General features: G+C 40.1%; 1 protein-coding gene across 1 annotated transcript; it reads right to left on the bottom strand.

Annotated features, from left to right (window-relative positions):
• Window positions 1-397: 397 nt before the first annotated feature.
• LOC142438996 (flavin-containing monooxygenase 3-like) lies at window positions 398-25,243 on the bottom strand. The gene is made up of 9 exons (XM_075541060.1): window positions 25,228-25,243; window positions 24,012-24,148; window positions 13,284-13,472; window positions 10,957-11,119; window positions 10,553-10,695; window positions 6,631-6,830; window positions 4,045-4,400; window positions 1,466-1,538; window positions 398-740 (listed from the first exon to the last, which is right to left on the bottom strand). The coding sequence occupies exons 1-9, from the start codon at window positions 25,241-25,243 to the stop codon at window positions 398-400; spliced, it is 1,620 nt and encodes a 539-aa protein (XP_075397175.1).
• Between the last annotated feature and the right edge of the window lie 308 nt (window positions 25,244-25,551).

Raw genomic sequence — 25,551 nt, 5'->3', positions numbered from 1 at the left:
TGCAACTACTCTGCTTAATTTGTTTTTGGTGAGATATTAACTACACAGTTTAGATGTGCCTTAAAGGAGAAAAAGAATCCTGTCAAAATGTTTGAGAGAGAGGATTTAGGCTGCCTATATTTAGATAATAGCTAAATAAGCCTGGCACAGAGCCGTAATTCTGATTGTCAAATGGCGGTGGAAGCTGGAAAGAAATGATTAATGGCTTTCTTCAGATCATGACATGGCGCTTACAGGAATCTATTTAATAGCCTAGAAATAATAGCGCTTTACTGACTAATGTCTACACAGTGCTCACAAAGAAAGCTGACTAGGAAAGTAGGAGGCGTTAAAGTCTTAATTAAGTAGCAATTTGGGGAATTGGCAGCAATTTTGAAAATCCTACAAAGAATGATGATTAAATCAACATAAGCAAAATAGCAATGAACAGAACAGGAATTGCAAGGAGTTTGAGGCAACGGAAGAAGAAGGAAGGCCTCTGAGGATGCCCAACAACTCGTGTCGTCGTGGGTCTCAGGGTCCGGTCCCACTGGGTCAGGATGGCGTCTCTGGCTCCTGGCCACTTCCCTGGGCCCACCAGCCTGAACTGGTATGGGCAGCAAGGGCCAAAGAAAACTTCCAAGGCTAATTTGGGATCTGTGAGAAAAAGCCATAGGATGTTGGGTTTTGCCCCAATAAAGGTGGCAAGCTCGTCCATATAAGTAATGTAATCCGTCTGAATGGTCTCGCTTTTGCCAAACCTAGAGGGAGTGGAGGAAACACGACCATGAATATCCAAGCTCTGAGCAGAAACAAAGACAAAGAAAAACCCTCACACCTTTGTATCAGTGTATTAACTGGAATCAATGTTGGGTTAATAAAGAGAATCTCTCTCTTATATAGTTTATAGTTGTTTCAAAGAATTTTTATATAAATCTCATCTAGACAACTTTCAACACTGCACGACACTTGAGGAAGGCCGGTTACTCCCATTTACAAATAGCTACATTACTGCTCTCTCAAGTGAGGTTATAAGTTCATGGTCACTAAGCTAATTAGTGACAGAGCCAGGACTGCAGCCCAGGAACCATTTTTGCTAGAGGCCCCTGTTTGAAGGTAACCTGTGCATCTTTGAGGAGATATGGTTTATAAACTAGAAGCCCATATTCAGGTGTTCCCAACCCCCTCTAACTTCTAATCCTTTCCAGGTCTCCTGTGAGAGCTGGCAGGACCCATGGAGAGCTGATTGTATCACGAGCATTCTCAGTTCTATTCACTTTGGGTGTTGCATAAAATAGGATTTAGACAGTGTCACAATTAAGTAGATCCTCAAATAAGTATTTGTGGGTTTGATGACTTTAGCTCACAGCTGACAGACTTAATGACCTCATTTGTGGTCATCGAAGATCAAAGCAGTTGCAAACACTCGCAACTTTTTGACTTCTCAAGGGACCTCTCAGAATCCCTTTGTAATAGGTACTTTTACCATTTCAGTTTCTTTCCCATTTTTTCATCGATATCTCTCATCATGTCTTCTACAGAAGGCAAAGTGCACGTGCCTGCAAAAACAACAGTCAAGTAAATCTGGTATCATACTGGCTTGGATTTTTTTCCTTTGGGATAAAAAGTTATGAATCACATTAATAACTCTACTCTTTTTGGTCACTATCCAGAAAAATAAAATCTCAAACAAGTAAACTGTTGGTTACTCTTTGAGACAAATATATAAACCATCCCTAGTATTCTTGGAATGATTGTCATAATAATTTAAAAATGCTAACCTAATAGCTTTATTATAAATTTTGCACCTAAACCACTTACAAATGTTTCTAGGATTATATTCTAATTTATCACCAATCTTTTCAAGAAGATTATCTAATCAATGTTCACCCCCAAACACGGGTAAAAAGGCATCTCTTTTTGAAGATTTCAGGAAAAAGTGAACTTCATAGGAAATAACCCTGCTTTGCCAAAACGGGAATTTCTAATAGATAAAGTATAGAATTTAGTGAGGTCCCCATTATTGAATCCAACCGTTATTGGATAAGACTAAGAATATGGATTCTCAACGACAATGGGACCCAGGAGAGTTGGGACAGCTCCAGGATTTCAGACTCATTCAAGTCCAAAGATCCTTCAATTGCAGGTGTTTTATTTTGTCCTGTCTTCCGGAGAATCTTGGCATCATTTTGAACAAGACTAAAACTGCCAGTTCAGATCTGATTCCTTCAGACCTAAAACGACTTACTGAGTTCCCTGCTCCAACTGTCACTACTCACCGAGTCTCTTAAGCAAGCTTTGCTAGTCTGGCTTTGTTCCAACTACTGTGGGCTGGCCTATCCCTGGAAAGAAGGCAGAGGCGAGTCGGGGAGAGGGGATTGGAAGGGAGGAGAACAGAAGAAAGGCAAGAAGTTGGGCTCAGTAACCCACCAGCTACAACCACTGGGTGGCTTGTACCTGGCTCCTCTGTCCTGGTACTCTGGTTCTCCCAAACTGGGTGTTTTACCTTGTCTTTCATTTCCTCTAAGATTCAGTCTTTGCTTTGTGCATCAATATCCGGTTAAATGGGTCTCTGCTTCCTGCCCCCTTCCTTCAGAGTCCGGATTACAACTAGAGTCCTCACAGAAAGTAAAGGTCCTACCCCCAATGCAAGCTTATCTGGTCCTGAACTCTTTCAGGGTAGGACTGCATACTGTCAAGTGCTTGACTGCTCCTTCTCCAGAGCAACATCACTCTACAACACATTTCCACGTGGGTTGGGAAAAATATAAAGGAGATTAAGGAGGATGGCTGATGAAGTGGTTATACGACTGGTTTCAAGAGGTGGCATAAGGTACGCTGTGACATTTCTTAAACTCTGGAATAAGAGAAGCCTTGAACCTCTCACCCTCCCCCATCCCCCAAGTCAGGGGAAGTATAGAAGCCTTATCCTACTGCTTCAGAAGGAAGTAAGCCTGTTAAATCTCCCTCCTCCAGATTTACATGCCTGTAAATTCAACTGAACTCTGTGCACTCAACTTTGATATTTTGGTTTGCGCCCGTCATGGATCTGCAAGTTCCCACATCCCCATTCAAACCTTAGTGAGCATCTTACCTCAGGACCTCCTCCCGGGGGATGCTGCTTGACTTTCTCTCCTGCCTGCCCCCAATCACATGTGTTGCTTTCTTTCACTTTTTAAAATATAGAAATTTGGTGGTTCTGCATATTAGAGACAGTCTACCCATCTAAAACGATCTGTCTCTAATAGTTCATTATTGACCTTATCTGACATGTGGTAGGGGAGAAAATAGCAGAAAAGTCACTGTCTCTTCAGTAATAATTCTTTTCTGTGGCTGTGGATATCTGAAGTTTGGCTGATTATTGGCTCGGTAACATCTTTCCTCACTAATCTCACAAGCAATGCCATTTGACCGAGTTTTGACATTATAAGTTTACAAAGTTGTCATGTACTTAAGACCAAGAGTTCTGATACTCTTAAGCTTAATGAATTATCTAGGATTAATTGTCAGCAACATTGAATTATAAATTACATAATAACTCTTCTAATAGCACTATGTCATTGCATATGATAATTCAATGTGACATGTTTTAAATTGCTTGTGTATTATAGCAGAGGGATATAGAAGTATACTCTCTCACAACTGAATGGAACCTAGGATTTTTATTGTCAGTTATACCTAATCTTCTGTGATTCATGGTGACCCCATGTGTACAGAGTAGAATTTCTCTGGATTTTTAAGACTATTACCTTTGGGAAGGAGATTGCCAGATCTGTCTTCTAAGGTGCCTCTGAGTGGGTTTGAACTGACAACCTTTTGGCTAATAGTTGAGGACTTAACCACTCAAGGACTGCCGCATTACAAATTATCATAATTATGTGATCTTATAGATTTATCTAAAATATAAACATGATAATCATGTAACTAATATAACTAGAATGTCCTTCTAATCAATTAATGAAAATTGTTGGTTCATTGTAATAAGGATTCTTATTTTCACCAAGACCCCATGGCATTCTCATCAGTACCCCTTTTTCTAAGCAGTCAACTTCCCTTTTCACTCACCTTTTATTACTTGCGCTGCCCAGCGAGCCTGCAGGTCCGTTGTAGGGATGGCAGCCCCAAGGGACTGGACAAGACCGATCACTGCCATCGTTGACTTCTCTAGCCGCGGAGGGAAGATACCTTTAAATAAGGTGACCTCGTTTTCCCTGCTTTTGATGATGGATTCATCAAGGAAAGGGTAGGCATAGCTATATCCTGTTGCAAAAATGACACAATCGATGGCCTTAAACGTGGTGCCATCCTCAAAAATGGCTGAGGTTTCTGTGAATTCCTTCACATTAGGCTTAATGGACACAGTGCCACACAGAATGCACGCCGGGAGCTCATCGTTAAATACAGGCTCTTTCCTCAGGGCTCTGTGTGAAAAGTAGAGGCAACAGAACTGTGTTACTCCTCGTTTGTTTTATTGGTATCTGAATCTAGATGTATGTGTGGGCGGGGGGGGGGGGGCGTAGCGGGGGACCAAGAGGCTTCTGCTCCTGTAAAGGCTTATAGTCTTGGAAACCCATAGGGCCTGTTCTGCTCTGTCCTATATGGTCATCATAAGTTGGAATCAGCTTAGCTGTGTGTTTGGGTTAACTGTATCTTTGCGGGATGTAGACTTAGCTAGATCCATAGATATATTGATATCTGGCTTATATAGATACGCTTGACTCCCTGCCATCAAGTTGATTCTGACTCCCTGCCACCCTGTAGGACCAGGTAGACTTGCCCCGTGTGTTTCTGAGGCCGTCAGTCTTTATGGGAGCAGTGTCTTGTCCTTTTCTCACTGAGTGGCTGACGGGTTTGAACTTCTGACCTCGTGGTTGGCAGCCCAACTCACAGCCCACTCTGCCACCAGAACTCCTTATAAAGACGCCTAGTTATATTAATAAGGAAGGAGAACTCACCAATATTTTTTCTGTGCTAGGAAGTGTTGATGAAGGACAAACCTGACAAGGCAACAGTGTGAAGAAACAGGGGTTGCCCTTTTGCTGACCCCTTCCCTTATTTCTTCTAGTCGCTCCCGTCTGAATCAGAACGTCTAATAGACATTTTAACTTTCACAGGTATAAAATGAACCCTTTGCTATTTTCCATAAACCTACGCCGTTCTTCATCTCAGTATGTGAACTGCACGCTCGCGTGCTTGCTCAGATGAAGACTCTGGCAAATCTCCACGAGGTCCCTCTGGCGATCATGCTCTTCAAATGCAGCAGGAATGCAGTTTGTTCTGCCTTCAGAATGTACCAGAAACGGATCCTCCTGACCATTCACTGCTAATGATTCAAGTGCACTCACCTCACTCTCATCTGAGTTTTTATCAAGAGTCTTTTAACTTGTGTTTCTTCCTTTCTACTATGCTCCTGCATGGAAACCTTACCACAGCGGCCAGTGATCACGTCAGTGTTTAGATTTTATTACAACTCGAGACCTAAGGGTTCTTACAGTGGTCTACAAAGCTCAAAATTATTTGGTAGGTTTTTTTGTGTGTTTTGTTTTTTTTTTACCACCCCTGCCTCATTGTTTATGGCTATCTCCTCCCTGCTGTACTCCAGGTTGAGAGGGCTCTTAAGTAGCCACCTTTGCCATGGCTGTTTCTCCTACCGGAAACAATCTTCCCCGGACACTTACATGGCGCACCTTCTCATCCCCCTTCAGGACTTTGCTTGGATGTCTCCTCAGCGACATCGATCCTAAAGGTACTCCCAACACCCTTTCCTGCTTTGTAGTTCTCCCCAAATAGCATGCGTCTCCATTTGATCATCTGTCATTCATTTCCGGTCTGTTTCCAACTATTAGAACATAAGTTCCAGGAAACCAGGGAATTTTGCCTGTTTTATTCATTGTTGATATCGCAGGGCTTAGGCAGGACATGCCATGCAATAAATGCTTGATAAATAGTTGCTGAATTAACAAATGGACGAGGTTGCCTTCCGTGTACAACATGGGTTCTAATAATAGGGATGTCAATATAATTTTTCACCATGTGACCGCTTGAGCAATGCTGTAGGAGAGAGTGAGGGGCCACAGTTGAGTGAGGACTTCATTGAGTGTGTGGGAGGCTAGCGAAGGGACTTGGGTACAGGGGAACTCCTGCTTGTTTTAACTTGACTTTGGGTTATATAAGAGAAGCCGAGCTCAGTGGTTCAGAATGAGAGGTTCTGGCGTCCATGGGCCAGGGCTTGTTGAAAATCTTGGTTCTAATTCATGGTCTGTGTTATTTGCTAGTCACTAACTTCCCTGATTCTCGATTTTCTTACCTTTCACATGTGGATACTAACGGGGTCCTCCTTACAGAGTTGTTGGGGGGATTCATAGAAACAATGCCTGTTAAAGCATTAGTACCGGCTCTGGCATGTATTAAAGTGAAATAGGTTAATTATAACTATCATTACTTTTGAGACTAATTCCTGAAGGTGTTATGTAACATCGCAGCTCTACAAATCTGGTAAAGTGAATTGTGAAATTGGAGAGGACTCTTAATTTATCCTCTGAGGAATGAAATTGGATCACTCCACTGCTGCTGATTTATTTGAGGGCTTTCTTTCAGCTGTCGACATGGAGATGAAAGTGAACAAACATACAGTGTTGACATCCGTTTTACCCATTTAAAGGCATCAAGCCATAGTTCTCGTGCTTGAATCTGGAGTTCATCTGCTTCATGTACCACCAGTCGGCGATGGCTGTTGGCAGGGTGTTCTTGAGGAAGGTTTCAAATCGGGTGATGAACAGCATGTCCCAGGGGTATCCATCATCCCAGACCCTGCTCATCACCCAGGAGCCGCTTCTGGAGCTGATGATGACCTTCGAAGACACCAATCCAAGCGTGAAAGTAGTGATACCCTGAGGGATACCCAGATCCCCTCGGGACCAGATCTATTATTCAGCTGCTGGCAGTGTTGCTTTCCTCCCTCTGACAGTGGTCTCACCCAGGGTTTTACCCTTCTGAGGTGTCCACATCTAATGAATGGTGGGTGCAGGGCTTTAAAGGTTCTGCCCTCCTCGCCCCAACTTGAGACAACTCCAGAGCGCTATCCAAGCTTCAGAGTAAAGTAAAAGGGAAGTTTTCATCCCTTCCTGCAGAGCTATTGACCCTGTGAATACTCCAAAATAATCCTCCTGTACATTCATCCACATCTCAGTGTCAGATTCTCAGACAAACGAACCTGACAAGGCAAGCTTTCCAGGCAAATTTTCATATAATAATCAAGCCTTATATGATATAGATGACCATTAATTGAATTTTAGCCATACTTCCCTAATGCTTACCTGATAAATATTGTCTAAAAAGCAATAATTACGATGCCAAATTGTGGCATTTCAACAAAAGTCCCAACCCTTATTCCAACAGAGGGCAAAAGATTTGGATTCAGAAAGGTTTAAACTAATTTTTTTTTATGTTACCACATTAGCAATTATGAGATTTGGGGCAACTGTCTTTAACATCTCCCATCTTCAGTTTCTTCATTCTTAAGATGGGGATGATAAGTACCTGCCACAGAGAATTTGTACAAGGGTTAATCCAGTGCGGCTCTTTGTAGAATGTGCACCACACTGCCTGGCACGTAGTATATGCTCAGTAAATGCGAGTCCTTCTCACTCCTCATTTTGTTCTATTATCCAAATGGTACAATTTTCAAGGCACTTTTAAAGTTTGGCTAAGTAAAGTCTCTAATAATGCTACTTCTTGTAATGGAGGCTGGTCAAATAACAGGAGATTGAAAGATCAATTTGCAAGAGCCTCTGAATTTTGTTATTCTTCTCTCTAATTTAGTCTAAAAACCACCTTAAACTCTCCATAAATCTATGATTTAATTGTATCTTGCTCTATCTCCAGAAGCAGAAATGATTTATTATTATTTGTGGAGATATTAAATTTCCTTAGCCTGTCACTCAAGTTCTTACGATATGCAATACTTGACTTCAAACATTCTTTCCTGCCTCAGTTTCCACAACTACTTTGATCTTTGGAATTAGAAGACCTGATTCTCAATCTTCTAACACAACAATTCAAACATTAAGTTCATTTATGGTGATAATTGATGTATTTAGTCAGTATTCTTTTATGTAAAATGGGTTTATTAAAATTGTTCTCCCTACAAAGCAACAAATTTATATGCATTTGTTTAAGTACGATAATGCATTCTACAATTTAAAAATGTTATTAAGAATCTCCATTTCATAATACAAATCTGTAATGCATCCATTTGTCACTTATTGACGAGGTCAGGTTCCAAAGATCAGGTCCTTATGTGAAAATCAGTGTTACGTGAAAATGGAATATGACCACATCATATTACAAAATAGAGAATCAGTACATCATTATATAGCTGCCAAATTGCCTCACTGAACAATTCACAATTCACCGAGAATCATGACCCTGCCAGCCTGACACATGACTGTAACTTTCACAACCAGCGACACTCTCATCTCTCAGTCTGGTGCTCATTACTGCCAGATGTACATAAGTAATGCACAGAATAATGAACTAGTACACATTTTACTGTGCTTGTAAGTGAGATAAGTAGTCAAATAGGCAGTACACATCCCACAGAACTCTGGTCATGTTGTTCTCCCTGCCTGGAACACCTTCTGCCACCTCTTCAACCTATGATGACTTATATTCATCATTTACAGACTGATTTAGGCATACCTGCTTCTGGAGTCCTCTCTAATTATCAAAACCTTTGATCTGTAATCATAAGCATTGCTGTCTGAAGCACTCGATTAGTCTAGTAGCAGCTCTTTCCTGTATTATGGCAATACTTACTCCTGTTAGTCTGTTAGGTTAAACAGTGTTTTGATCTGCTGTACATAGAGTCACTATGGATTGGAACCAATTTTACTGCACCTAATAACAGCACCATCTCTGGTGTCTTGTATCTTCAGTCATTGACTGAATGCATTAATCATGTGCACCACCCACTGACTCGCCACGGATAGAAATGTGTTTTTATGCCACGTCGTTTGTTGTGCTCTTTCTTGTGCTCCCTCCCAAAATTTGTATTGATTTGACTAAGCCATCAATCTTAGTATTACACAATTGTCCTCATTTTGTCATCTGATATAATTACTTTATGTGTTGTAAATTCTAGCTCCTATGGTGTTAATAAGGCAGGATTGGAGGCAACTGCAAGATGCAATTACTGGATTAATTTGCATCTGAACCAAGCTCTTTGAGATATAAAAGAGATTAAACAAGCAAGCAGAAAGGAGGAAGCTGATTATCACTAAGAAGGAAGAGCTGAGATCAGAGCATAATCTTGCTGAGCACCTCCTGGCCCCGAGGGAAGATTGATGTTAAGACAAATGGAGATTCTTAGGAAGACTGGGTCCACAAATGTTGAAAGGAAAACAAGACCTTCCTCCAGAACCAATCGAGAGAAACCTTCCCCCCAGAGCCAACACTCTGAATTTGCACTTCTGATCGCCACTGTGAGAGGATAAATTTGCTTATGAAATGTGTCTACTGTGGTGTTTCTATTACAGCAGAACGACACACAGTGACACACAGCATGACATCAGTGGGCATGATGACTGAAGATACAGTTCCTGGTTTTGAGCCTTCAGACAATCACATTTGAGCAAATTCTCTAAAGCCAACAGATTGCATTTAGTTGTACTCCTTAGCATGTTCTCAAGAACCCTGCCCTGTACCTCATCTCTTCCTTCACTTCAAACCCTCCTCCTGCTATTCTTTTCTAGACCACACTCCCACTGAGTTCCAATTGGAGAGGCCTTCTTCCTGCTTCTGGACCCTCTGTCCAAAGCCTTCTGCTGCTGTCTGTGCCCACCCTTATTTCTCAGGTTCAATGCCATACGTTCAACAGGGTCTTTTCACTTTGCAGGTTTTATAACATAATTTTTCTTTCCTGGTACTTTTCATAATTCTAAATGAGATATTTTTACATTTACTTACTTATTTTTTGTATGTTTTCTACAATAGACTTTGACTTTCAGGACAGGGAACATGTCTTTTTTGTTGTTGTTCACCATTTTCTGCCCAGCACCCCAGCCAGTGCCTGGCACCTAGTAGCCCCTCTATAATCAGTATAGACTGAATGATGGTATGAATGAATGGATACAGAACTTTATATTGCTTAAGTAATGTTCAAATGCTTTAACTTTAAAGTATCTTCTATATTTTTCTCTGTTTCACTGTTGAACAAACAGAGACAAAGAGGAATTGATGGTCTTAACCGAGGGTCAGAACCCTCATGCACATTTGTTTTATGAGACTTGGTCAACACATTAGACACACAATGCTTTGAAGGAGAAGACTGTTGAATATATAATCCTTGTCAAAGATCTGCCTTTGCTTACCATGCTCATGTGACATACCTATGTGAAAACCATCCTAAACCTTTAAAATGGATTTTAAATACCATTTAGTTTCCACATCAAGTACCTGGTCTTCCACCAATTTCACATCATACCTTTCAAATGATAACGATTAATTTTGTCTTTGAAGCTACTTCACCCTTCCTTACTCTACCTCCCCCTCCCCCGCTACTTGGAAGCAGTACCTTTTCTGCAGTGCGGCTGATTTCCGCGGCAATATCACAGCCTGAATTCCCCAAGCCAATCACTAGGACGCGCTTCCCCCTGAACATTCCTGGTTCCTTATAGTCTCGGCTGTGGAAATATGGCCCTTTAAAATGTTTTAGACCTGAATGCAAAGAAGGAAATAGAAATGATTAAATTTCATTAAAAAAATTAAATGCTTTAACAGAAGTGACGTTGTGAGGGAATACAGTCACAGTAATATGGAATGTTAGCACTTCTGGCACAGTTGTTTGGGTAAACATAATAGAAATGTATGTTAGCTTAAGCAGTCTGCAGATAGAAGACAGATAGATTGATGCCAACATGGGGGTATATAGAAATCAATTGTCAGACATGTAGGTAGGAGGCTAAATTTGGGGCTTACCTGGAAAGGACTCTTTTGGTAGATTGGGGTACACATGATGTCCAGAACAAATCATTACAGCATCAAAAACAGAAGATTCCTGTTTCCCATCCTTTTCACTAGTAATAACCCACTGGCCAGTGATTGAGAAATTAGAATGTTTCTTTACACTGGATACAAGTGTCTAAGAGAAATACAGAAAGAAAATCCTTAATAGATAGCGGCTTATGGAAAGAAATGCATCACTACTAGCATATGTTACAAATTCAAAATTCCCTCAGAGGAAATCAACACATTAGATAGAGCATATATATTGCTTATTCTTACATTATTTCTTTATAGTGTTTTTCATAGTTGAAAAGTGATTGTCTTTTTATGACAGTGATTCTAATGATAGTTTAAGTGAAAGAGGTACATATTACATGTAGCAAGCTATCTCATGGTCAATAGTTTTTGTAATAAATCCATGTTTAGTCCTAGTTGTCAGTCCATGTGTCCTCACATTAAAAAAAAATCTTTAATCCTTCTGATTATATTTGAAAGGAAACCTCTATTGGATCTTAATGTAGCATTATATAAATATCTATATATAAGCACACACACACACATATATGCATCAACATAATGCTTTCATTACTTACGAATGATGGTAATGAAATGAGCACTTCTGAACCCATAAAACTTACATGTCATTTATTTGGAATATTTTTAGTGTTGTTTTGTGCTATTCCAAATGACACCTGTCTTGGATAATGGTTTCTCTAGTTGCTAGTTTACAGAAATGCAGTGGACTTTTAAATCTTGATCCTAGATACGGCCATTCTACTAAATTGTCTTGCAGTGTTGTTGTTGGGTGCCATGGAGACCGTTTTGACCCATAGCAACCTTGTGCAGAACAGAACGAAACACCGCCCTGTCCTGCACCATCCTCATAACTGTTGCTATATTGGAGTTCATTTTCAAAGTCACTGTGTCAGTCCATCTCCTTCAGGGCCTCCCTCTCTTTCACTGCATCTTTTTATCTGCACCTTTATTCTGCACAGTATGCATTAGTACTTCTACTCGCCCCATGCCACACACTGCCAGTTATTACTCAAGTGTTGATTTTATTAGAATGTTCAAAGTATTAACTTCATTTTTTCTTAAAAAAATCACTTTATTGGAGGCTCTTACAGATACTATAAGAATCCATCAATCAATTATATCAAGCAAACTTGTACAGATGCCATCATTTTCAAAACATTTTCTTTCAACTTGAGCCCCTTCATAACAGCTCCTCTTTACACCTGCCCCAGCCTACCACACTCATGAACCCCTAATAAATTTTATATTATTCTTGTTGTGGTGTTTTTAAAATAATTTACACCATCCAATGTATCCCTTAACCAGATATCGGAACTGAACAATGCTTTTTGTTACAGGTCTTATGGCTCTTAAACCAACACCTTGCTTGCCTTTCTTCATTTCTTTTTAAATCATTGTATTGGGGACTCACACAACTCTTATCACAATCCATACATGCATCCATTGTGTCAAGCACATTTGTACATTTGTTGCCATCATCATTCTCAAAACATTTGCTTTCTACTTGAGCCCTTGATATCAGCTCCTCATTTTCCCCCTCCCTCCCCGCTCCCCTCTCCTTCACAAATCCTTGTTAATTCATAAATTATTATTATTTTGTCATGTCTTACACTGTCCGACGTCTCCCTTCACCCACTTTTCTGTTGTCTGTCCTCCAGGAAGGGGATTCTATGTAGATCCTTATAATCGGTTCCCCTTTTCTACCCCACCCTCCCGGTATCACCACTCTCACCACTGGTCCTGAAGGGATCACTTGTCCTGGATTCCCTGTGTTTGAATCTGTTTTATTTCATTTCTTTTAAAAACAACCTCTTCACGCTATTTTCTGGGGATTTATCCTGTTTTTCTTTTCATAATTTTTTATACATTCTTACCTTTTGGAATTCTAAACTTTTCTCATTTTCTAATATGACCATTTAAGATGATTATTTCTTAAACATCTAGCTTTATCTGCTTCTTACAAGTTTTCATATCTAGGATCTAGATTTTCCTTTTGTTCTCAATGTTTTAAAATTAACATAAAATTTTAATATGATCCTACGTTATTTAGAAAGAAATGCTTTTAAGTTCAAATTTTTGGATATTTTATTTCTGGGTTGTGGGTCTCTAAATTAATGGCACTGTGGCATAAGAACCCTATGTGACCACTATTAAAAAGGTTGACAAATAATAAAGGAATACTGAAACGGAATCCTAGGAATCCAGTAAGAAACATGGACTTCCTCACAGTTATGCCAAACACTAATTTATTGATAACAACTTACCTTAAATTTTATGTATCTCAGAAGGTTCTTTTTCCTGGCAAATGAAACAAGGTATTCCTGGAGCTTTCGGTTATGCATAAAGTTAGGGAAGTCGTCAGGGTACGGAAAGTCAGGAAAGCACATCATTTCCTTGGAGGAGTTGGTAAAGACCGACTGGTAAATGCTAGCTCTGCCTTCCTCTGCACGGTCCTGTGAATATGTAATTATTCATGGAAAGAGGGTTTTAAGTGAGAATCAGGGGCAGGTCCAAATAGTTAGCACTTATATTGAATCTGATTTTACCTGAAAGCAAATTCAGAAGGGTAAGGCACAAATATAAGTGTTACTATAAATAATTGATGCTAATTACAAAGGCTTATCAAGGGGATTAGGATGTAGCATATACCTTTCTTAATATCTTTATTTTTCTTAGGGAAATGAATTTTGAATCTTACTGCATCCTTTTGGGACTCTGTGATTAGGGTCATTACTGTTTCCTTTGAGCCAATTTGAATGTAGTGATGGATATTTTCCAAAGCTCAATCTATAAGAGTTACAGGTGTCAGATCAGAGGGGTCAGAGAGCATTAGCAGGATACTTGACTCTGAGAATATTCAACTTTTCTTGACCACCAAACCACATAAGTACCTCTTTTCCAAAAAGCCAGGTGCAGTCTTTCAGATTCTTTTCCCTTCTCTCTGACTCTTTCCAAGGTGTTGTTCACACCTAAGCCTTGATTCCTAAGAGGTCCTTTGGAAAACACTGATTTAGAATAGTTTGGTTACTAAACTCCAACTACAAGTTTAGATAAATTCTAGATATAGAATATTTCTCACAAAGGCTAATTGGTAGAGTTTATCTTGTCCTGATTGCTCATAAATATTTGTTTATTGTCTTTCTATGTGGCAGATTTGGCTTTGAAACTGGTTTCCAGCATGATTTAACCATGCTGTGGATGAAAAATCACCCATCTCTAATTAGTAGTAAGAGGCTGCTCTTTTAACCAACAGAAAAGTCCAGACGCGTTAGGTCCATTTGCAATGGCCTCTATTACAGAAGTGGATGGAATGAAAGAATGGTGAAACTGGAAGTGGGTTGGGAGTGAGATGAGACCATGATAAAAAGATAACTTAAATAATCTGATGATTTTTTTGGTTTTAAATGTAAATTATTGCTTTTGAAAACTACATAATTAAATTTTTTATATAGAGCATTACAAAGTTGATGAAAAGATTCCATTTTTTCCTTCTATTTTTTCATGAACTGTTTGTATTTATCAATCTGATTGAGACATGCTTCAGCATCTAATAACTGGCTCTCCTTGGCCAGTACAAGAGAGATACCAGTCACTGAAAACCTGCCGGCCTCAGGCGGAGAGTGCAGCCTTTGTTGAGCATATTCTCTTTGATCAGTGGAATCTGGTGATTTTTGTATCTGATTAAACACTGCATGCATTTTAGTATTATGAAATTTACAACGGTTGTTATTTCTTTATTAGAAAAAACGATTTTAAAAAGATAAATTATTCACATGTAATTTCCAGGGAAGTTGGGTTGCTATGAGTCTCCATTGACTTGATGGCAGTGAATTTTGTTTGTAACATTAAATCAATGAGGCTTTGTAATTTCAGGGTGAAATTATATTACATTAGGTATTAGGACACTAAGTATTTGGATTCTTTCAAACTGAAGCTACTTTTTAACCTGTCAGAATGATGTTTTGTCTTAGATAAAAGAGGAAGATATACAAAGGTTGAAACCATTGAATGACATTCTGTAAGCATCCCTGCATATTAATTTCACTGTAGTGAAATATTGCTTTTGAAAATAAGTTAATTAAACTTGATTCAATAGGTCTAGACATGTTCTGTTTCCCTTGTAGTACAAATAATACATTAATGGTAAATATTAGAATGCACAAATAAACATAATGAAGAAAATATAAATCACACATAATTATTTTTTTGAGATTGTTTTTCTGTTACCATTTTAGTTATACCCTTTCAGACTCTTCTCTATATATATATGGATTTTTCTTATACAAGGGAATTGAATGCTATGTGCATGATTTTATAAATTCTTTCTCCACTTACACATCAGACATGGGAGACCGATGAGGTTTTCTACTCCCATAAGTAATTACAGTGTCAGAAAACCACAGAAGCAGCTCCGCTCCATCCTGTAGTATCACTGAGTCAGCATGGACTTGATGGCAAGGCGTTTGTGGGAAATTCTTTTATCTTTTAACTCCATTTTCCACATATCCTTCTAGTTTGCATACACATACATGTTGATGTATATAAAACCCATTTTATTGGATAAATCTTCTGAATAAAGACCTTTTAAAGTGTTAAAACACAAAGATGTCAATTTGCTGATTAAGGTGCATCCAATCCAAGCCGTAGTCCTTATAACCACTTCGTATGCCTGGGAAGATTTTATAGTAAGAAAATAAAGAGAAGAACTTATGTATTCAAACTGTGGTGTTGATGAAGTATATTGAATATACTGTGGATGTCTAAATGGAAAAACAAATAAGCCCTAGAAAATTAAAGATGCTAAGACTTTGACTTGCTTGGACATAGTCTTAGGAAAGGTGAATTTCTAGACAACGATGCAATGTTTGGTAACATAGAGGGATTTTTTAAAAAGTACTCAGTGAGATGGACTGACCTAATAGCCACAAAAATTGACACAAACATCCTAATGATTATGGAGATGGTGTGAACAAGATCAGTCAACATAAAACCCAAACCAAATTCACTGCCATTGATTCAATTCTAACTCAGGGTGATCCTGTAGGACAGTCAGGACTACTCCAGAGCACTCCAGAACTACTCCCTATTGCCCCATAATTCTTCATTATTGCTATAACAAAGAAAATATAGCTATTGTGTCCATCCTTGCTTCACTTCCCTCAGAATGCAATGTCTTTCCCGAGGGAATCTGACTGGCTGTTCAAGTGTTGTGTCTGCCCGTGTGATCCATGTGCCGGAAAAATGAAGACAGGTGCATCTGAGGACTCACTGCTCTGCTTCCCTAGGAGACAAGCAGGCATGAACTTGCCATTTAACCAATAGACAGAAGTTAGGTATACTCTGATTCAACAGTTGCTATGAGTCAGAACAAACTCAATGGTAGTGAATTTTGGAGAAAGTATACAAATTGGGATAGAGGAAAGCAGTTATCCAACCGACTGAATTTGGAACGCTGCTCAAAAAGAGCCAGTGGGTGCTGGGCTGCATCAAGTGATGACCGTCCCTTCCAAACTCTTTCCACATCATTTCCAGGTACTCCTTTGACTCAGTTTTTTGTCCCCCAAGTAGTTACCTGTATTTATCTGAGACTCTGATTTTTTTTTAACTGTGGCCTGATTGATCTCTCCCATGGCACAAGCCTTACAATCTGTACAAAAGCCACAGCAGAGAAGATCGACTATATGAAAATAATTGAAGTAATCAAGCAGTATTAATATTTTAGGAGCAGATCTACTGATATGGAAACAAAAATCAAAAGTTACCATGATCTGCAAAAAAAAAAAAAACCAAAAAAGAGAGAGACAGAAAAACAAATGAAGGAGAGAGTTATGGCATTATAGACTTATTATTTTCACTTTTCAAGGGCCAATAAAACTAAAATGTGTCAAAGAAAAAATATTTTCCTCCTTAAAAAAAAGCAATAGCAACAGCTGCAGCCATCATTCTACACACCAAATACTGTGTCCTGGGAGGAAAGGTCAAACTACAGCTCTCTGTGGACAATTGTGGCTCCATGATTGAGGCATCCAGCACTAGAGATTTTTCATAGGGCTCATATAACTCAAAGTTGTCAGTGCCACCAGGGTAAGACTCTTTAATATATTGAAATATTATAATTATGTCAAAGCAAGAGTAACTGGGGCTGGACTCTGACGGGTGATTACATGGCAGCTCAGGTGCAAGGTTTTCCTTGTAGGACTGTGATCTTGAAAGAGGGCATGAATTCTTGCCACTCACATGGTTTGTTGTCCCAGCTGGTGTGTGAAGGTTGGGAAAGGAGGTGAAAAGATTAGTAGCTTTTACTGCATTCAGGAAGCTTGACAGAAATGATAATCAATGCAAGGTGAGAGGATACCTTCAAAACAAATTAATATATTGTCTAGAAACATAGAAGGGAGTGAACAAAGAGTTGTATGTTCAGAAGAAGGTGATTCTCTTCATGAAAACAAGAAAGAGTTTACTGACTTATTATTTGGGGACTATTGACAAGGGGTAATATTTTATTAGACATCTAGCCTGGCCACAAAGGACATTATTTTTACAGTGAATAAAAACAACAGGGAGATGCATTGTCTGGAGTAGAGCAAGGGTTAATAGTAAGAACTAGAAGGGATATGAAAGTGATGTAGGAAATGAGAGTCCAGATGTTGTAGGCAGTTAAGTTTCTTGGCTGTTAATCAAAAAGGTGGACATTGAATCCACACAGAACAAGTTCTGACTGTCTACTTTGAAAAATCATCATTGAAAACCCTAGAGCACAGTTCCACTCTGACACACATGACAGTAATTTTTTTTTTTTAAGAAAACAGTCCCAGGACTTTGGGGAAGATGGCTACGAGGTAGAGGTAAGGTAACTGCATCAGGAGCTCCGCAGGCAATTATCAGTTTTGGGTGGAAAGGGAGGCTGACTGGGGAGTTGAGACATGCAATGGGGCCTCATGGCACCCCAGGGGTCTGTACCAATGTGTGGGCAGACCTTTCCTACAGCATTGACCTGCAAGTGGCCTGGTGCCAGGCCCATATCCGCCTTCATCACTGGTGCAGACAGGCCCAGACCCACCCAGGGATTGTGGCCCCACCCACCACCGGAGCTTCACCACCCTACCCTCAGCCCACTGCAGCCACTTCAAGACCCTGAGCTCCCCAACCCCCACATCCTGCTGATGCTTCTTGGCTTCTGGTTCTGCACAGGGCCCTTATCTTGTGTTTCCTGTGCAAACAGCCTGCCCAGCATCACCCCTGCTCCAAAAGAGCACCCTGTCCACACTTCCTGAAATGGCCAACTGAATTGCCTTCCAAAAAGAGAATCTTGGGTGCTTAGAGAGGGAGCAAAACCCCAGCAAGTTGGGGACACAGCATGATCCTGAAGTCCAGTGGGCTCCAGGAAAACCTGAGAATCATTTTTATTGGAGAGTCAAACCCAGTGAAATAGAGAAGAACCTAGAACCCCAAGCACAGCTGGTTCCAGGTAGTCCTTAGAATCATCCTTACTAGTCTCTGAGAAAGAATTCACAGGGCTCCTGTACTCCCAGGAAAATGGTGCTGAGCTCCACCAAAACGCATGCAGACAACAACCCACATCAGCAGCCACTACAAGAAAGCAAGAGAAACAAAATGCAATTCTGAGGAGGACCTGAACCTGGCAATGTGCATAGAAGAGGCAGACTTTGAAGTGCAATACAAAGAAACCCTCAATTTGCTGCTTAGAGTCATACAGGACATGAGGGAATCAATACAGAAAAATGATGAAAAAATAGAGAGGATAAAGTCCACTTAACGAAGGGAAATATGAGTTAAGGGAAAAGGCAGCAAAAGCAGAACAAACAGTAAAAGTCCTTAAAACCAGACCTGAAGAGGCTGAGAATTGTATTAGCAACCTCAAAGACAGCAAATTAGAATTCAACAAACATGAAAGAATCAAACAAGATAATCAGAGAAGCTGAAGAAAATCTGAGAACAATGAATAATGCTATGAAGAGCAACAATATTAGAGTAAATGGGTTGCTGGAGCAAGACATAATGAAAAATGAACAGCCAAGTTACTGAGGAAATTCTTGGAAGAAGGCTTCCCCAACTGAATGAAGGAGAATCAGACAAACACCCAGGAAGCAGAGAGGATACCAATTAGACTGAACACCAAGAAGAACACACCAAAGCATATGGTATTCAAACTATCCAACTCTGAGGAAAAGGAGTAAATGATACGAGCAGCTAGAATAAAAAAGGCAGTCACCTATAAGGATAGTCAGATAAGAATACGATCAGACTTATCAGCAGAGACTATGAAGAAGAGAGAAAGGAACAGCATCTTCCAAAAGTTGAAGGAGAATGATGTTAACCCAATAATACTCTCTCCCACCAAATTCTCCATCAAAATAGACAGAGAGGTAAGGGTTTTCCTAGATCAGGAAAAACTTAGAGAACTCATTAAAAAAAATTTTTTAAACCCAGCACTCTGAAAATTACTTCCCAGCTAATTTTGTTCAGAAGACCAACATCCACAGAACACAAACATGAGACCACCACATAGCGTAATGCTATCCAGAAGTCAAAGCACTGAAAGCAATGCCCAAGACATCTTTGACCCCATGGTGAAAAGAAGACGAGAATGAATTCCACCACACACATAACACACAGCTAAGGAGGGACGGAGGGAGGAAAAGTTCTACCACAAGATGAAAACAAAGACTTGACAGGTGGATGTAACAACCCTGAATCCACCATGAGACAGGATGCCCCTCACTGATCCATAGCACTATGCAGGACAAAACTGGAGACACAGTGGGAGAATTGTGCCCTATCTGATCCCACCACACTGGGTGAAACGCTAAGGCAGTGCAACAGAGCATCAAGGGGAGCAAAGCAATGAAGTCCCTGGGGAATACCAAAAATGGACTGTGTAGCCAGGGCATGGCACCTCATCAGACTCGACCTGGAAACATGCCTACAGGTCAACAAACAGACCTAGAACTCTTTATAGGCTTTTCTTTTCTTTCTTTCTTTCTTTTTTTGTTGCTTGGTTTTTGGGTTTTCTTTTGTTGCTTTGTTTTGCTCTGCCTTGATTTTGTGCTTATTATTGTCTCTGCATGTCTATCTAGATAAGATAGGTAGACTAAACAATCCAGAGGGGGTAGTGACCAACAGTTCCAGGGGGACATGGGAGAGGAGGAGGCAGGGGAATGGAAGTGGCTGTTAACAAACCCAGGGACAAGGGAACAACAAGTGATCAAAAATTGATGGCGATGAGGGTGTGGGAGGCCTGGTAGGGCTTGATCAAGGGCAATGTAACCGAGAGGAATTACTGAAACCTAAATGAAGGCCGAACATGATAGTGGAACAAAAGGAAAGTAAAAGGAAATAGAGGAAAGAACTAGGAAGCAAATGGGCATGTATAGAGGTCTAAATACAGGCATGTTCATATGTAAATATATATATAAAGATATGGAAAGAGATTTATGTACATATATTTATATGAAAAGTATTAAGGTAGCAGGCAGACACTGGGCCTCTACTCAAGTACTCCCTCAATGCAAGAACACTTTGTTCTAATAACCTGGCATGTCATGATGCTCACCTTCCCAACATGATCGCTGAAGACAAAATGGGTGCATAGCAAATGTGGTTTAAAAAAAAAGCCGATGATGCCTGGCTAGCAAAAGATATAGAGTCTGAGGTCTTAAAGGCTTGAAGATAAACAAGTGGCCATCTAGCTGAGAAACAAAAAAGTCCACATGGAGAAACACAGCAGCCTGTGTGATCATGAGGTTTCAGTGGGATCAGGTATCAGGCATCAAAGACCCAGAACCAAAAATCATATTAATGTGAATGAGGGTGAGTGCACAGTGGAGACCCAAAGCCCATCTGTATACAATTGGACATCCCCTCACGGGAAGAAGACAAGTCTGTCAGAGTGCAGTATAGCACAGATAAAATATACAACTTTCCTCTAGTTCACTAATGCTTCCTGCCCCCCAGCATTATGACCACAATTCTACCTTAAAAATCTGGCTAGACCAGAGCATATACATAATGAGCTGGAAACACAGGGAATCCAGGACAGATAAACCCCTCAGGACCAATATTGAGAGTAGGGTCACCAGGAGGGAAAGGGGAAGGTGGGGAGAGAAAGAAGGAACCGATCACAATGACGAACATATAACCCCCTCCCTAGGGGATGGACAACAGAAAAGTGGTTGAAGGTAGACATCAGTCAGTGTAAGGTGTAAAATAATAATTTATAAATTATGAAGGGTTCATGAGGGAGGAAGTGTGGGGAAATGAGGGGACCAAAATGAGGAGCTGATACCAAGGGCTCAAGAAGAAAGCAAATGTTTTGAAAATGGTGATGGCAACATATGTACAAATGTGCTCGACACAATGGATGTATGTATGGATTGTGATAAGAGTTGTATGAGCCCCCAATAAAATGATTTTTAAAAAAGGAAATAAAACAAGAATTTCATTGGGTAAATATATTGCTCAAGACCTCTTTAAAGTGTCAAAGATCAAAGATGTTACTTTGTGGAATAAGGTGTGCCACAGTATGTGAGACCACCCCATATTTAGGTGAAAGTTGGGCATTGAATATGGAAGACCACAGAATTTATGCATTTGAATTATGATGCTGGCAGTTTGTTAAAAGTACTATGGGCTACCAACAGGACAAATAGATTTATCTTGGAGGAAGTCCAGCTAGAATGCTCTTTAGAAGCAACAATTGTGAGACTTCGGACATGTTATCAGGAGAGATCAGTTCCTGGAAGAGGGCATCATGGTTGGTAATGTGGAAGGGGAACCAAAAAGAGGAAGACCCTCTATGAGATGGAATGACACAGTGACTGCAACAATGGGCACATACATAACAACAATGGTGTAGATGGGGTGTGACTGAGTGGTGTTTCTTTCTTTTGTACATAGGATCGCAATGAGTCAAAAGTGACTTAAGGTTACCTAAAAACAAGTGTTGAGAGATAGTGTATAACTCATGAACTTCTTTTCTTGTTAAAACAAAAACCATTTTATTGTGGGTTCGTACAACTCTTATCACAATCCATCTATCCATCCATTGTGCCAAGTACCTTTGTACATATGTTGCCATCATCATTCTCAAAACATTTGCTTTTTACTTGAACCCTTGATATCAGCTCCTCATTTCCCCCCTCCCTCCTTGTTCCTACCTCTCTCATGAACCCTTGATAATTTATAAGTTATTATTATTTTGTCATATTTTACACTGTCCGATGTTTCCCTTCACTCACTTTTCTTTTGTCCACCCCCCAGGGAGAAGGTTATATGTAGATTCTTGAAATCGGTTCCCCCTTTCCACCTCACCCTCCTTTCCCTGGATTCCCTATGTTTCCAGCTTCTATCTGTACCAATGTACATCCTCCGGTCTAACCAGATTTGTAAATTAGAATTGGGATCACGATAGTGGGTGGGGAGGAAGCATTCAGGAATTAGAAGAGAGTTGTATGTTTCATCGTTGATACCCTGCACCCTGACTTGCTCATCTCCTCCCCACGACCCTTCTGTAAGGAGGTGTCCAGTGGCCTACAGATGGGCTTTGGGTTTCCACTCTGTACTCACCCTCATTTACAGTGATAGGATTTTTTTGTTCTTTGATGCCTTATACCTGATCCCTTCAACACCTCGTGGTCACGCAGGCTGGTGTGCTTCTTCCATGTGGGTTTTGTTGTTTCTGAGCTAGATTGCCACTTGTTTACCTTCAAGCCTTTAAGACCCCAGATACTATATCTTTTGATAGCCAAGCACCATCAGCTTTCTTCATCACATTTACTTATGCACCCATTTGTCTTCAGCAAGGGAGTCTGGAAGGTGTGCCTCATGGAATGTCAATTTGACAGAACAAAGTGTTCTTGCATTGAATAAGTACTTGAGTGGAGGTCATGATCTTATTTACATTTTGTCACAGTAGTAAGAACATTTTGTCACAGTAGTAAGAGAAAACTCTAAATAACTTACTATATTTGTTTCCTTTAGCTACAGTTAAGGTGTCCTGGTGGCACAGAGGTCACTGGGCTGCAACCTGCCTATTCAGCAATGTGAAACCACCAGCAGCTCCATGGGAGAAAGTTTGGGTTTTCTACTGCCCTACACAGTTACAGTCTCGGAAATCCACGGGGAGTCTCTGTGAGTCAGCATTGACTCGATGGCAGTGAGTTTGGCTTTTTGATGTCTACAGCTGCACACTACTACACATTTGATCATTTAAAACAACTGAAAGAGGCTCACTCACAGTCTGGGGACTCTGAGTCAGAAATCACCATCACTAACCATTTATGTTGTACTCAAAAGGCCTAACACAGATCTTAAAAACTGTACCCCACATCGCTGAGAGACCATTTGATAACCCTATGCTCAGAACGCTTCTTAGAAATTAGAATGGTGAGACTTTGCCTCATGTACAAATGTCATCAGGGCCAGTCAGTCCCTGGAAAAAGACATTGTGTTCACTTCGTAAAGTAACAAGGGCAGCAACAAGGAGGAAGGCCCTCAACAAAATGAATTGACAAAGTACAGAAACAGATGCGCACAAAGCAACAGGGCCAACAGTGTTTCATTCTGTTCTGCATAGGGTTGGTATGGGTTGCAACTGACTTGAGAGCCCCTAACAAATAGGAATACATGAATGGGAAGAGTTATTCTTTTAAAAATGTGTCAATGAAGTAGTTCTACCCAATATTTGACTACCAATTTTATCTCCAGGTGAAGCAACTCTTAATGATTTATCAAGGGTGAATTTGGGACACAAGCAGACATCTCCAGAGCTAGTCCATTATTACTTTCATTCTGAATTGGAAGTAACTCACTTTGTACACAGAGGTACTTGCTTCTGGTATTATAGCTCTTGGATTCCAAATCTAATCATGAATATAATTGCCGCGGTAGCTAGTTCGGAAACTTTTGCTAAAGCAGTGTGTTCTTACACACATCCTCCCTCCTCCCTTTCCTATTGAAGATGTCCTTCTCACCAAGAATTTCCACAGGCCCCCGATGTCATCACTCTTCTCAAAGCAGGTGGGCTCCAGTCCCTCTTCCAAGCAGCTCCTGATGGAGGCCAAGCCACTGACCCCGGCTCCAATGATGGCCACTCTCTTGCCCAAGGTTGCTTATGGATACATCCAGCATGAATTTTCAGCAACATTATTACACAAGTAAAACAAAAATATACACCGTAACTTAATTTGGGGGCATGACCTTTTGTCTTTGAATGAAACTTTGTCTTTGAATCCCAACTCATAATTTTGAGTTTTGAAACAAAATATAAATTTTGAATAGGCTAGTAGTCATTTCGGTCATCTGATTCCATTTAGCATTTCCCTCTAATTCCTAAAATTAATAGTCATTGTGTAAAAGAAGAACTATGTTTTTAGTCAATGGTTCAAAATTAAAAGACTGATAACACAATGTATGCTTTCTCCTTTTTGCCTCTGGCTTTTTGTCATGCTTTTTATACCATTAAGAATGAGAAGGAAGAAAAAAAGGAGATTCACAACAATTATAAGTTACAGCTTTCTACTTTATTAAAATATCCCAGTTTATAATTTATATATATATGTGATTTATCTATATATACCTATATTTATCTATCTGCTAATCTGTCAATCATGTAGCTAGCTTTTATCTATCTATCTGTTCCTGCAGTACGTCTGGCTGTCGCCCCTCGTGTCTTCTCTCCCTGATAGTGCTCTTCACATTCTCAGTCAACATGAACAGTTAAACACAGCTCCTTACCAAATCCTATTCTCTTCTAAGAAATTACATGTCCTTTCTTTTTCCTCACAGCATATTTTGTCCAGCTATCCCTTCAATGTTTAAACAATTTTAAGATAGAAACACATAGATATGCAAGAAAATTTACCTGGGTTACACAGGAGAGTTACCTGTAATTACCTGTAATTCCCAGGAGAAGCAAATTCATTTGAAGTACATGGCATTCTCCTCCCATGCATATTTGGTATAAAACTATACAGCATGTTCCTTCTCCATTCACAGGCCCTCCCCTCCTTCTCAGCCCTTAGTAATACTATTTTTTTTTTCATTTGACTACCTTCTCTTTGTCTTCTCATCTTCTGTATGTGTGAGTCCTGTTGAAGTTGTTCAGGAAGTTTGAAATTAAAAAGAAATTATGACTTCTCTGAGCCGCCCACTCTTTGGGGAGAGTGTTGCAAAATGGGAGGAACTGACTTAATGAGGAGTTCATTATGCGGTCCTATTGTGAGGGAGCACACTCTCAACTCCCTCTGAGAGGTGGAGTTCTAGACCAGCCTCTGTAGCTGTCCCGCCCCAGACTGTTGTAGAAACAACCAACTCTTACACTCTGTCCACTTGGCCTGGGAGTTGGCAGCTTCTCCCAGCTGGCCTTTCAGTCCTTTGCTCCATTTTATTATGGGTTATTTCAAAATTTACATTTTCCTTGCTCTTAGTTCTTTCGTGAGAACTACTGTGAGAAGGGTAGTATCCACATACTATAGAAATTAGCTCCTTGAAATATCCCAATATTGGTTTTCT

Source organism: Tenrec ecaudatus, chromosome 1 (assembly GCF_050624435.1).
Source record: "Tenrec ecaudatus isolate mTenEca1 chromosome 1, mTenEca1.hap1, whole genome shotgun sequence".
Taxonomy (NCBI): domain Eukaryota; kingdom Metazoa; phylum Chordata; class Mammalia; order Afrosoricida; family Tenrecidae; genus Tenrec; species Tenrec ecaudatus.
The sequence above is the reverse complement of the archived record's forward strand: the minus strand, read 5'-3'. Positions and strand labels throughout refer to the sequence as shown.